Source organism: Scophthalmus maximus, chromosome 11 (genome assembly GCF_022379125.1).
Source record: "Scophthalmus maximus strain ysfricsl-2021 chromosome 11, ASM2237912v1, whole genome shotgun sequence".
Taxonomy (NCBI): Eukaryota; Metazoa; Chordata; class Actinopteri; order Pleuronectiformes; family Scophthalmidae; genus Scophthalmus; species Scophthalmus maximus.
This window is the reverse complement of record NC_061525.1, coordinates 23,111,749-23,125,417: the sequence shown is the minus strand read 5'-3', so window position 1 is coordinate 23,125,417 and position 13,669 is coordinate 23,111,749. Positions and strand designations below refer to the sequence as shown.

Genomic DNA, 13,669 nt, shown 5'->3' with positions numbered 1-13,669 from the left:
AGATTAGATAAACTAGGAAAAAAAATAGTATACGATAATGAAATAGAGACATAGTGTAGAAGAATAGCACAGTTTATTCGACATACAGAATTAATAAATACAACCTTTATCAAAATATGCCAGAACAAAGATGTCACCACTAACTAATAACACACGACACCGTCAGATGTAAATTATGCTAAAAAAACAGACTTGCTGAAATGTAACATAAATTGATGCTGTTATTACAAAATATTGCCCTTTTTTATTGAGTCAACCTCAATGTTACAATAGAGGCACATGTCAAGTACCTTTCATCCATATTGTGTAAAAAAAAAAGATCTATTTGACACAAAAGGCTAAAAACCAAGATTGAATTATTTTTCCTTTAACACAGAATCATAAACTACCCATAACTCATAACCTTCATTAGACCTGATTCGTTTTCGCTTGTTGTTGTTTAAGTCACAGACTCAAAATAAAATGGAAGAAAATTGATATCTGTCTTGTAGCAAATTATATAATTACAGGCTTAAAAATAACACAGGCCAAACATACATAATCTTATAAACTGGGGGGGAGGGCGGGGGTGACATAATTAAACATGCTAAAAACATTTAATGGTACTACGAGGACTTTGTACGTAAATCTCAACGTCATGATGCGATTGAAACAAAAAGTACGAAATGAGTCTGTTGCTCAGAGTTGGAAAAAAAAATATGAATGTCGTCTCTGAATCTACTGTGACAATGACAAAACATGTACCAGCATTTTATTCATTTTTCTCCAATTTTAATTAAAAAAACAAACATGCTAAACACCAAAAACAAAAATACAACATATCCAGGGCTTGGAGAAGAAGTGTAAAACATGACATTCTGTCGCCATGTATATTTTTCTAATTAGTCCAAGCCCTTGATATGTGTCTCTTTCATTTATTGCACCACGACATTAATATTGCATAGGATGTAAGCTGTTTCCAGCTCCTCATCGCCCAGCCATGATATTGTGTGTGTAAAACGTTTCTCCACGAAGCTCTGATGCGGATACATTTGGTTCTGAGTGCCAATTTGTTCCAGCTGAATAGTCAGAAGGTCATAAACGCGACTAAAAGGAGCCATTTCATGACGTCTCCCAACATGTACGCCGGCAGGCATGTGTCTATTCTACAGGCCTGGATGTGCCAAACGGGATCAGCCGCAGATTCTCTCTGTGGTATAAACCTCAAAAAAAAAAAAAACCTGGGCCAGATATAAACTGTTGTGCTTTTGTTGCCTCGCAGCAGATGCATCTACTTCGAGTCGGGGGAAAACCAGTTTACCTGATCAGGGAGTCTCGGTCTAGCACTCCTGATTCTCACTGCAAGTGGAGATGACCTCAGCCTTGGACAGGAAGAGCTTGCCACTGGGACAGACGCAGACCTCGTAGAGATTCTGAGTGTTTCCAGAAACCCCTCCTCCGCTCAGGGGCAGGCTCGGCATGCGCACCGTCTCGGCATCCAGCACCAGCTGCGCAGCAGACAGCGTGGAGAGCAAGGGGGTTTAAAGGAGAACGACAGAGTAGAAGTGTTTTGCTGCTGCCTTTTGTTGAACTCTTTGGGTAGAATACTGTGACGCGGTATGTTACCTTAGTAACCAAGAGAAGGATAAACCGCGCAGGCCCGAAGATTACGTGTTTAGTAGAATGAAGGACGTGGACAATGTTTTTCTTACCAGTCCAACACTCGACTGCAGAATAACATCCAAGTTGGAGGAGGCTTCAATGTTGCCAGCCAGGGCTTTGAGGTGAACTCCTTTGGGTGCGTCCAAGCTGAGGGAGCGAGTGGGGCACTCCAACCTGAAGAAACATATTTTAGCAGATCTTTTAAATCCAAAAAACCCAGGTCCTTGTTCACTGCAGGGACTTGGCCCAATCAATCTGGAAACCTTCCTTACACTTGCACACGACTTGTAGGACTCTGCCCCCCTGTGTCATCCAGTAACATGGGACCATACAAGATGGGCGGGAAAATGCTCACCTCAGGTCTTTTAAAAGTTCAGACCTCAGCTGCGGCACCTCCACTGAATGCTGGAACAGCGCTCCCTCAGGACCTGACGGACAAAGAGAAGAGACACGTTCACGTACTTCAACTGAGATGGAATCAAGATACGAGAGACAAGTGCAACTTATAAGCATTATTGACCTCAGAGAGAGAAACACAGACTTAATTCCTCACAACAAACTGCTGAAAAACCCTGGCTCAGAGACCAACGTCTTAAATAACTATCGTCCAAATTTCCACCCTTCCATTCATCTCTTAAAGTCTAGAATAGACAGTAGCAACTCTGCCCTTACCAAACATTACAAACCATCTCCTCGCAGCAGCAGATAAGGACATTCTCACCCTCCTGCTCATCCTCCATGACCCCACTGCCATCTTTGATACCATCTACTGTTGAATACTATTGGAACGCCTGGCTGGTATTGGGGATCAATGACTCCAGGGAAAGTCTGCATGTATCATCATCATCATCATCATCATCATCATCATCAGCAGCACTTACATATGGTGTACCCCCCAAGTGTTGGCACCACTTCTATTCATTATATACATCCTGCCCCTCGGTAACATTCTCCATCTTTTTGGAATCAAATTGCACTTTTGTGCCGACGGCACTCAACTTTACATCTCCTCTAAACCTAACAACTCCACCGACCCCTCGCCCCATTCAAGGGTCCACACTTTCCAAAACCAATCCCTGTCATGTAAGATGTCTTTGGGTGTTCCATGGAATTATTTCTATTCTTACTAAGCTCGTGGAATCTGCAGCATTGGAGCAACAACATTGAATTTTTCGCTGCGCTAGCAGCAAGGCTTCATGTCCGTCGTTCTGTCCATCCAGAGGAAGACTCGAGAGATTTAAAAGATCTAGAAGACCCCGACGTGCTGTTACAGAGCGCAGGTGGATGAAGCCACTCGCCTCACTTTGGGTACAGACGCTTTGTTTCAAGGATTTTAGAAAGAAACAGCTCGTCCTCGACTGCCGCCTGCTGCTGCCTGCTGCTCGGTGTGGATTCAAAATGGCCCTGGGCTTAATGAAGCCATCCGCTGACAGTGCCATTAATCAGCCGTCACAGTGTGTGGTCAGTGACCCACAGCACTGGACACTGAGACAATGGGAATGTGGCAGGACAGAAGAGACACTGGGGGGATTGTTCAGCCCGATCATTTTCAAAAGCCCACTTTACCCTTTGATTTGACATTACGTGTGGCGTGTTGAGCGTATCGTCGCTTTTACTGGTTAATAAATAGGAGATTATTGATTTGAATCTTCTATGAATGTGATGGATGTCACCTACATGGCCCTTTAATGCTTTCTCAGGCTTCGATAACGGAGCTGCTGACATTTCATTTACAATGTGGGTACTTATCGGATATTAGCTGCGGGGACGTGAGTGATGTGTGAAAAGGACGGAATCTGTCTTTGTCCTTGGTTTGTCGGATTGTTGCAGAGATATCAAAGCAAACAGCTCTTGTTGAGTTCACATCTGTTGTCAATGTTATCTCTTTTCCTTTTTTCTTTTCAAGCGTTTTTTGCCAAGAGGTGCGTATCATTTCCAAGGACTCAGCGGGTGGCAGTTGGCTTGTTGGTGTACCTGTGACCCGCAGTTTGTCTGGTCCAATCACAGTCTGGTCGCCATCTGCAGTGAACAGCATGTCGCCATTGTTGGAGTTAATGAGCAGTTTTCGAGTTTGTCCCTGAGCCTCTTTTGGACCTGCAACAACAAGAACAACAACAATAACACCTGCAGGCGTCTGGCAATATTACAGGGAGAAAAATGAAATCAGAGAGATTTATACCTTCTCTTTCGTACACTGTTCAAATCCCATGTACCAAGAGAATATAACGAGACACATTTATGCTTCACTGTGTGAAAATCTCACAGAAGTATAGTGCCAACTAGAGCTGCAACAGTTAATCGATGAGTAATCAACTACTAAATTAATCCTCTACTATTTTGATAATCGATTAATCGGTTCAAGTAGCATATGAATACAAAAATGGTTAAAATTCTCTAATTTCAGCTTCTTCAATGTGAATATGTTCTGGTTTCTTTGCTCCTCTGTGACAGTGAACTGAATATCTTTGGCGTGTGCACAAAACAAAACATCATTTTGGGATTTTGGTAAAAAAGATCAAGATTTTTCACCATTTTATGACCTTTTATGGACCAAACAACTGATATATTATTTGAGAAAATAATCAACAGATTAATCGATAATGAAAATAATCGTTAGTTGCAGCCCGAGTGCCAACATGGGTGAATAAACAACCAGCTTCTGTAGGGAAACGTTACATATCTGAGGTTATCTCACTTTACCCTTCACTACATCGGTGTAGTGAAATGCCATGTGATCTTTCCTAACAAGCATTTTTTAAGTTTCAGTCACAGAGAGAGGATGCGGGCGACGCATTTTTTTATGGCTTTAATGATCAAGGACACATAACTGGAGACACTGTGGAACGCTGCAATTACGTGGGTCATTTGTTGGCCTTTTAATTATGACAAAACAGCCCGACGCAGCCGTCGGTGAGCCATAAAATACGCAGGAATAGGATCCTCCACAGGCCTCGGGCCCTCCGCGGTAATATGGGATCATGGAGAAGCGGCGTCGGGGAAATGAATGTTGCACGTAATGGATTTTAAATGTGAAATCTAAAGAGATGGTAAATGGATCGATGTCCTCGTGTCACTTTTAATGTCTGATAAGAAATTGCTGCGGGACAAGTGTGTCAATGACCCTCATACGTCAGTGGGATACTTGGCCATATGTGTGTGTACTGTATGTCAGTGTGTGTGTGTGTGTGTGTGTCCTCGTCCAGGTTCTCACCCACTGATATCCTCCCTGTGACATCACCATTTTCATTACGGGCATTGAGGGAAACATTTTCCGATGAGTGCAGGAGGAGCGACGAGTCCTGGAAAAAAAACAAGACAACAAAAAAACAGAAAATAGTAAGATGATAGTGTGATACCATTTGATCCAGACTGAAACATCTCAGTAAGTATTGAATGTGTTGAATGTGTTATTCACGTTTCCTCTAGCGCCACCGTGAGGTTCACATTTGTGGTTTCTAAGTGAATAAACTGTTCAGTGAATTGTGATGGAATCTGGTACAGAACTATAAGCTACAGTGTGTACTATTGAGAAGAAACTTATTCAAAGAAATTGAATAACTCTGTGTTCATATATGAGTTAAATATAGTTCCGAGGTGGACCGACCTCCGTGTGAGTCTCCATGTTTCTACGTCGTGTTGAATATGGTTATTGAACTAAACGCTCCAGAATACGTCGCGTTCACGTTGAAGTTTCAGACGCTGCCTGAAACAGGAAATGGAATCAGCGGTGCGCCGCCATAAAGTGTCCCCTGTCGGGCGCTCAGTTGGTTACAGTTAGTAACTTTACCACCAGACGCCACCAGGAAATATACACTGGGGTTTTAAAGTTACCTTCAAAATGATGTCATCACTTTGGTGACATATCAGCGCCACCACCAGGTCAAAATCGTTCTCTTCCCGATGGTTAATTTACCCGTAAAGCTAATGCAGTTACCGTCCACCTCAGCTATACTTTGGACGTTGTGCTTTCCGACGACTACCCTACAAACAACTGATAAGTAACCCTTTATAAAATGTTAATAAACCAAATTTATAGACATAATCAGTTCATAAGGACTTTTTACTTTTGGGAGAAAATGTACTTTGGCTGCTGTTTATCCTCCACTGGCTTTGTCCTTTAGCTCATAAAGACGTTTCCTCCTGTGGAACATTATTTATGGGCCGACATATTGATATTCACATACTGACGTGTACGGAAACTTTATCATACTTGCTATATGCAGAAAATATTCCACCAGATTATTGAGTTTATACAAGCAGACATGGCTGAAACACCCAGAAATGTTATATGTAATAAAATGTTCAAATGTGGCAGCGTCAGCAATAAATCACGGATGTGTGGAAACCCCCCGTTCATATAAATGATCTTACGAGGCTGCATGCTCACAAACTCCTGAATCTCATTAGAAATCCATCCTCTGTGTATGCGAGAAAGCGTCCGTCCATAAATTGAGGAATACGTTTCCCTATTTTTTTACGAGCCCCATAAAGTAAGAAAGGAATGCTCCCAAAATTTTTGCTGCTATGAGCAAGAAAAAGCCATAACATGTGAACAACTGCAGAAAAGTGTTCCCATCTGCCGCCGCCGCTGCTGCCGGCGGGCCGGGGCCATAAACCACTTTCCACCACAAATATCCCGGAGGTTAATGGGGAACTCGCTGCTGCACCAGCACGCGCAGGGACGCCAAGTCCAGTTTGTTCTGACACATCCCCAAGAAAAAGTACAGTCGGAAAAAATGCACCTCGCTCACTGCAGCCGGAAAGAAACTGCATGAGCCTCTGCAAGGAATTTAACTGAGGCCATAACATGAGACATGCAGATCCAACTTCAATGAGTTGGTAAACAATGAGATGAAATAATGGCGATGCTACTTCACTGCACAAACAGCTGTCTGAGAGCGTGCCTGGCAGGAGATGGAGGACGACAGACGGTGGAAGGGGAAGGGGGGCCGAGGAAGAATGTGGGAAGACGAGCAAAGAAGAAGTGTGTGAGTGTTCCTGATTATCTTACTTCTCTGGAGTGGATCTCCTGAGCGTAGACGGGAAACAGGAACTCCGACTCGCCCTCGTCCAGCTTGACCCCGTCCGAGTGGACCTGCAGGTATCCCATCCCTTCCTGCGCCCGAGACCAGAGCACAAAGCGACGTGCTCAGACAATATACGCGTTGTGGACGTTTGCAGGTGTGTTGTTCTGGTTTTTTTGGACTCGAGACAGAAAACGGACACGACTCCGTGGAATAACAAACACAAGCTCATCAGTTCAGTCGGCCGACCGTCAGTTAATGATGGACGATACTATTCCTGCTGCCGCAGCTCGATGTGATGGCAACGCTGTCAAAACTTGAAAACTGTCGAGGGATCTGATTATTGACAAAGGAGCAGTAAAATCACAACAACTACTCAGAGAGAAACTCCAAAATCGCTTACTGCCTCTTTAACTCTTAGAATGTTTAGTTGTGAGGTCGGTTGCCAGTTATTCTGTCTGTTTGATGAAGACATTATTCTGAAAGAGCTAAATACCCTTAGAGACTGGGACTCCATGCACTGACCACTTGTTGATCCGTGTAACGAACCAGATATGTCCTCAATACATTGAGCTCTAGCAATAAATACTTCTTTTATATATATATATATATATATATAAAAGCAAAGAAGCAGGAACAGGCATGAAACAAATAAACTGTGATCGTACCGTGTTGAACCACATCACCCTGAGGATCCAGATGGTGAGCGCGAAGTTGACCACCAGGATGGTGATGAGCAGCAGGACGAACAGGTAGAGGCAGCGCTTCCTCCAGCCGTAGATGCCGATCTTGTAGACGAGGTCGGGCACCGGCCGGGGCGAGCTGCTGCCCTGGGTGGTGGCGACATACTGCTCCCGCACCATCTGCTGGCTGAGCACGACAACACGTGCAGCGAGGGGGTAGAGACGGATGTTACAGAGGGAAGAAAATGATGATAATACAGAAACAGACATCGCTCTACATCCAGAGTGGACAGAGGGAGGTTGTATTTAAAGCCCCAGTGTGTCATTTTTGTAATTTTCTGGCGGCATCTGGTGGTAAAAGTTGCCAACTGCAACCAACTGAGCAACCGACAGGGGACAGTTTATGGTGGCGCACCGCTGATTCCATCTCCGATAGCATCTGAAAATTCAACGTGAAAGCGACGAACTCTGGACCGTTTAGTTCAACAACCGTATTCAACACGACGTAGAAACATGGAGACTCACACGGAGGTCGGTCCACCTCATGGAACTATATTTGACTCATTCAGAGTTGACGAAAAAACACTGTGATTATACATATATGAACACATACAGTACCAGTCAAAAGTTTGGAAACGCTTTCTTATTCACTTGAATGGGAAAGTATGCCCAAACGTTTGACTGGTACTGTAGTTGTGGACAATACATTCAATTTCTGTGAATAAGTTCTTCTAAATATTACACACTGTGGCTTTAACGTTATACATAAATGATTTAACATTATTTATATGTAGTATAGATCAACTGGCCTCACAAAGTCATGTTTCTAGAGACCTGGGGGAAACCTGGATTCCAATATTCACTCTTCTTTTATCTCAGTTTTGTTCTCCACCAACTCCCGGGGGAAATACGTGTCATTTTTACAGTATCTGCTTCCTTTGCCGGTAAAAATATGTTCACCAGCTGACAGCTACACTACAAGACCCAAATTGTAACGCTGAAAGACGGACAAAAAGAAACATCGGCTGGAAGAGTCACTACAGTCTGCAGAGATGAAGGAAAATGGAAAAATGGGTTTACAATTCCCTGTCTGTCTCGCTGTCACATACTGGTCGTCATGGGATCCATTGTTGATATGGAAATGTTCCTTTAGCGGGTTTAAATACATGTGTAAAGTCTGCAGTCACAGAGACTAGCGAGATCAAACTTTTCTTCTTGTTCGGCCGACTTCATCTTTATGTCTGTTAGTTATTACTGTGAAATATTTAACCCCTTGTCTTTACTTTATATATTTTGAAGAAGAACTATTCTGTCTTTGTCTCACGTTATTACAATGGACGCTGGTGTTCAGAAGGTTTGGAGGAAGAACTCAGTTTTCCTGTGGGTTCGGTCTGAGGTTTCCTCTCTCGTCTCTCTCAACTGAGTCACGGGGGATCGAGTTTCCATCTCGGAGAAACGCGTCCCGATCCCGTAGAATCCACGGTGTTTTGAGCCAATGTTTTTCCAGCTTTTAAGCTTAACTGTATAAACACGACCTGACTAATTGCAGCTCTGTGCGATGGCGTGTTCGCACAGTGTCCGTACAATATGTCATTCATGAGCTCGGCGCTCACGCACAGCCCCCGAGTGGATATCTGGCACGTTTCACCAACGGAAAAGTTGACGGAACTTCCCGTCATTCATCTTTTTCTTTAAAGAAAATGCCACTTATTAAAGAGCAGAGGCAGAGTTTTTTTGGGGCCACACAGGCGCAGCAGGCAGCTGACACAAAAAAATAAAAACAGGGAGATGAATGTCAGCGAATTTCAAAAACCACAGCGAATGTTAGAAGTCATGACACAACAATAATTTCCTGTACTCAGTTCACGTCGGCGCAGACTGACCCCGCGGGCCTCGGCGTCAGCAGGTTCCGACCATCCAACACTGGTGACAACAACCAGGGACCCTCGGGGGGGGGGACACATTTCACAACGACACCACCAACGAGAGCTGTCACTCTCTGTTGATTCATCTGCATTAATAACCAGAGAGAAGCCGAGAACGAGGCCTGGAGAACGGGCCGTCAGCTGCAGATGATCGTGAGTCAATAAAACGTCCAGATCAGACCACGTGTCCTTAAGTGCCTCACAGCGAGAAGGTTCCTGGTTTGAATCCAGGCTCGGACAAAAAAACATCCAGAGCCTTACTGCGTGGAGTTTTGCATGTGCTCCCTCGTGTCTGCGTCGGTTCGCTTCTTAAGAAGAACGTCTTCGACCGAGAACACGGTACCAACAACCAGATAAGAACGAGCCCGTTCATTGGTTCACCGCATGCACATGCGTGTTGTCACGACTCCTGGACTTCAAATGTTTGGCGGGAAACGACAGTAAGCGTTGAAATGCTGCGTTTCATTTGATTAGGGTAACGGTTCGTAGTCTACTACATTGGGAGTTAGGGTTTAACCAGAGGACAAAGGGAAACTCTGGAGCACAAGGTGCCGATAATGCTCCTGTTACGCTGGTTGTTGCCGACAGCCATTAAAAACGACAAAGAAGAAGAAGCGTGTACAACCAATCACGTTGCCATCTCTTAGCCGGTTGTGGCCCCAAGAACAAGGTCTCAACCAGAGCTCGTCCTTAAGAGACGTGCCAGCGACAGACGCTACGACTCAGTGGGTTTTAGGCCTTGTGGTAAGCTCGTCGCTCTCCAGTACCCCAGGCTGCGGGTTCATGCCCCGACCAGTGCGGTCAAATCCATCCATTCATTCATTCATCCATCGTCTACCGCTTTATCCATTTAAGGGTCATGGGGGGGCTGGAGCCAATCCCAGCTGACATCGGGCAGACAACCATTCACTCTCACATTCACACCTACGGTCAATTCAGACTGGACTGTGGGAGGAAGCCGGAGAACCCGGAGAGAGTTTATTTGTACAGTTGCAGAACGTGGGGGAGAACGTGGAGAACGGGGAGAACGTGCAAACTCCACACAGAAAGGCCCTGGTCGGTTTGAACCGGGACTCGAACCCAGAACCTTCCTGCTGTGAGGCGAAGGTGCTGCGGTCAAATCACGAACAGCAAACAATCTTTCTCCAAAAATCGCTTACCACCCTTTAAAGGATGAAGCCGTATAGATGACTATGGATGGATGCAAGAAATCTTCACTTCATAGACGACGTCATCAGAACAACGATGAATCTATGTTGGTTTTCTGAACTTTTCAATTCAATTCAATTGTATTTGTATAGCGCCACATCGCAACATACATTGTCTCAAGGCACTTTACATAGTGAGGTCAATATTACAGCTTGATGTGTGTTGCATCTTGCCGCCATAGAAAAGGTGTTTTCATGTTCATCCATATAAAAGGAGCCACTTCTCCAACCTGAAGGTAAATTCTTCCTTGACGTTATCAGATGTTCAGCCGAGCTGCTCGACGCCCCCGGTGACGCTCGGGGCCATGATGACGACGATAAAAGCAAAAGATGAAGAAGAAGAAGGCCGACAGAGACAAACTGTACAAATAAACTCAAATAATACTGTAAGTGACCGACATTGACGACATAAAACGTCTGAGAGTTTTTATGAATTAACCCAAAACTGCGGTGAACAGCGCTTTATCATTTCACAACCGCAACGAATGGATGTCGGAGGACGTTGATAAGGTAGAAGTTGAGACGACGAGCTCATTTGAATGTGTTAATCGTCCCCGTGAGAGCGAGTCGCGATCGTCAACGGCGACTTTCACCGTGTCACAACTCGGCTGCTTTTCATTAAACACGGATCCAGTTTGGAGTTTTCTTAATTTTCTCCATCGAGAGTCAGTGTCTGTTAAATTGACACCGTTCCAACGCCGCCGCCGCCACAGATCATTTACGTGTTAACATGTTGATCAGGCCTCATTCTGCACCCGATGAGAAGAAGCAGGGGATCGGTTCATTATGATGTAAATGGCTTTTTCTTTGATCTAACGACTTTAAATGAGGAGCATTAGGACGCCTCCTCACTTCAGCGACGGCTGCTGGAGGAAGAGGAGGAGGAAGAGGAGGAGGAAGCAGCTTCGAGGCTGGCGGATCTTTTCGAGGCGTCTTCCTGCTCCAGTTTCACTGTCACCACCAGAACCCTTCGGCCACACACTGATCCTTCCATAGCAACCAAGACAAACACACACTCCCCACGAACGCTCCAGTGCCTGGAATGGCACGCTCGGTTTATGGGGCGTTATGATCGGAAATACAGTCTTGGACCAAAGAGCCGTGAAAGAACATTGTGTTTATCAGGTTCAGGTTGAGCTTTTTAAGTTTCCTTCAAAGTTTCAAAGGCGACGCGGACGTCTACATAGTGTCCCTCTGCTCTCGAAGATGATGACGACGTCCCCTCTCCGTTGACCCGAAGCAGAGGACCGGGGGGAGGGGGGGGGGGGGGGGGGGTTTCTCCTCTGAGCCCCGAGGCTCGACCCGATCTAACGGCTGACGTCTCAGCAGCAGCAGCAGCAGCGTGTGGGGGCGTTGGGAGGCCGAGCACGGGCTGAAGTTTCTGTCCGTCTCCCCAGTAAGAGGCTCCGCTCTGCTGTGATGCCTGACCGTCTATAAATAGGACACAGCTTTGTAAAACTAAATTTAAAAGAAGCTCCACAGGACACACACACACACACACACACACACACACACACTGCTGAGGTGTATGACTAATAAACAAGCATAAGACGCTGACGTATTTCCTCATAACACACGTGAAACTTCACTGGGGTAAAAGTTATTTTTGTATTTCCAGTGTTGCCGTCCATGTATGGTAAAGAAGAAAGTGCAGACAGCTGGCGACCAAACACATTTCGTCCTTTTTCTCCCCCGACACACAAACTGCCTCCGAGAGGAAAACGGAGAAAACCCCAACACGGCATGAGTCACAAAGACGAAGGAGGGAAAAATGTGGAAAAGGAAGAAGAAGAGAAAATTGGACTGCAGGTCAAAGGTTATTGCACAGTAAAAAAAAAAACGCTCAAACTTTATCTTGAGAGGGGGGTCGAGGGTTACAGGAGGAAGAGAAAAGACCGGATGATTTCTGTGAAGGAAGAAGAAGCAGAGTACTCACTCAGTGTTGAGGCAGAGCGCTCGTCCTCTTCACTGCTCGAGCTCGAGTTGGTGTGACGCCGCCCGAGCTGCTCGCACGTCTGTCAGCCGCTCAACAGCTGTGAGACATAAATTCAGCCGCGGTGGAAGTGTCACCGCGAGACGGCGCTGCCACTCCCAGCCCCCCTGAAACACACACACACACACACACACACACACACACACACACACACACTGTCTCTCCCTGGGACTCCCTCTGGATCCTGCAGACATTTGATTATCATCAGTGTGAGAGAGTGAAGAGGTCCAATCAGAGAGAGACAGAGATTCATTATAAAGGCAGGGGTTGTTTTGTCGTATAAATGAAATTTATTATCATTATTATAATTATTATTATTACATACCACTGACCCAGAGGGTACGATTCCCCCTCCAGGCGAATGAAACGTGGAGCTGAGCCGGCGGTGGTCAGATCCTCGTGACAGGCGGCAGGAGAGGGAGGAACGTGTGGTGGAGCAGTTGGTGTGTCGGAGAGGCAGAGGACGGACGGACGGACGAACAGCGAGCGTATTAATAGACGGGAGGCGGCGGAATGTCGCAGCTGTTCGATTGTTTCACTCACGGAATGCAAACTGGCACCTTTAAAAAAAAGGCCTTCGATTGCAAACACACAAATTAATTAAGTTTGTTCAACTTGAAGTCAATAAGTGAAGATAATTGAAAAACGTAATTAATTTGTGCGTTAACAATGGAAGTAATTTTTTTTTTAAAAACTTGTTCAAGCAATTTAACTTTTTCCAGTGTATTTCAGGTAAAACAAATGTCAACGCACTTCTGTCCTTCATTGTCACTCAAAGCCCCAGTGTGTAACTCTTGTGATTTTCTGGCGGCGTCTGGTGGTAAAAGCTGTAAACCGCAACCAACTGAGCAACCGACAGGGGACACTTTATGGTGGCGCACCGCTGATTCCATTTCCTGGTTTCCGGCAGCGTCTGAAAATTCTACGTGAACGCGACGTATTCTGGAGCGTTTAGTTCAACAACCGTATTCAACACGACGTAGAAACATGGAGACTCACACGGAGGTCGGGTCCAACTCATGGAACTATATTTAACTCTTATATGAACAGAGTTATGGACATTATATTCAGCTTCTGTGAATAAGTTCTTCTGAATATTACACACCGTAGCTTTAATTATTATACGTATGATTGTATTGATGATGATTATGTTGTTGACCAGTCGACACCACGGAAAAAAATTAAACATTTGTAA

At 45.1% G+C, this 13,669-nt stretch overlaps 1 protein-coding gene across 2 annotated transcripts; it reads right to left on the bottom strand.

The window, feature by feature from the left end:
• Positions 1–54: 54 nt before the first annotated feature.
• Positions 55–12,902, bottom strand: sgcg (sarcoglycan, gamma). 2 transcript variants are annotated; one of them, XM_035621691.2, is made up of 9 exons: positions 12,800–12,902; positions 12,418–12,658; positions 7,334–7,535; positions 6,653–6,757; positions 4,853–4,940; positions 3,616–3,735; positions 1,997–2,069; positions 1,692–1,815; positions 55–1,487 (listed from the first exon to the last, which is right to left on the bottom strand). In XM_035621691.2, exons 3-9 carry the CDS (start codon positions 7,526–7,528, stop codon positions 1,320–1,322), a joined length of 873 nt encoding a protein of 290 aa, XP_035477584.1. In that variant the 5' UTR covers positions 7,529–7,535; positions 12,418–12,658; positions 12,800–12,902; the 3' UTR covers positions 55–1,319. The 2 variants fall into 2 exon arrangements, with proteins under 2 accessions (XP_035477584.1, XP_035477585.1); XM_035621692.2 differs by lacking the exons at positions 12,418–12,658; positions 12,800–12,902 and adding an exon at positions 11,334–11,564.
• Positions 12,903–13,669: the final 767 nt, after the last annotated feature.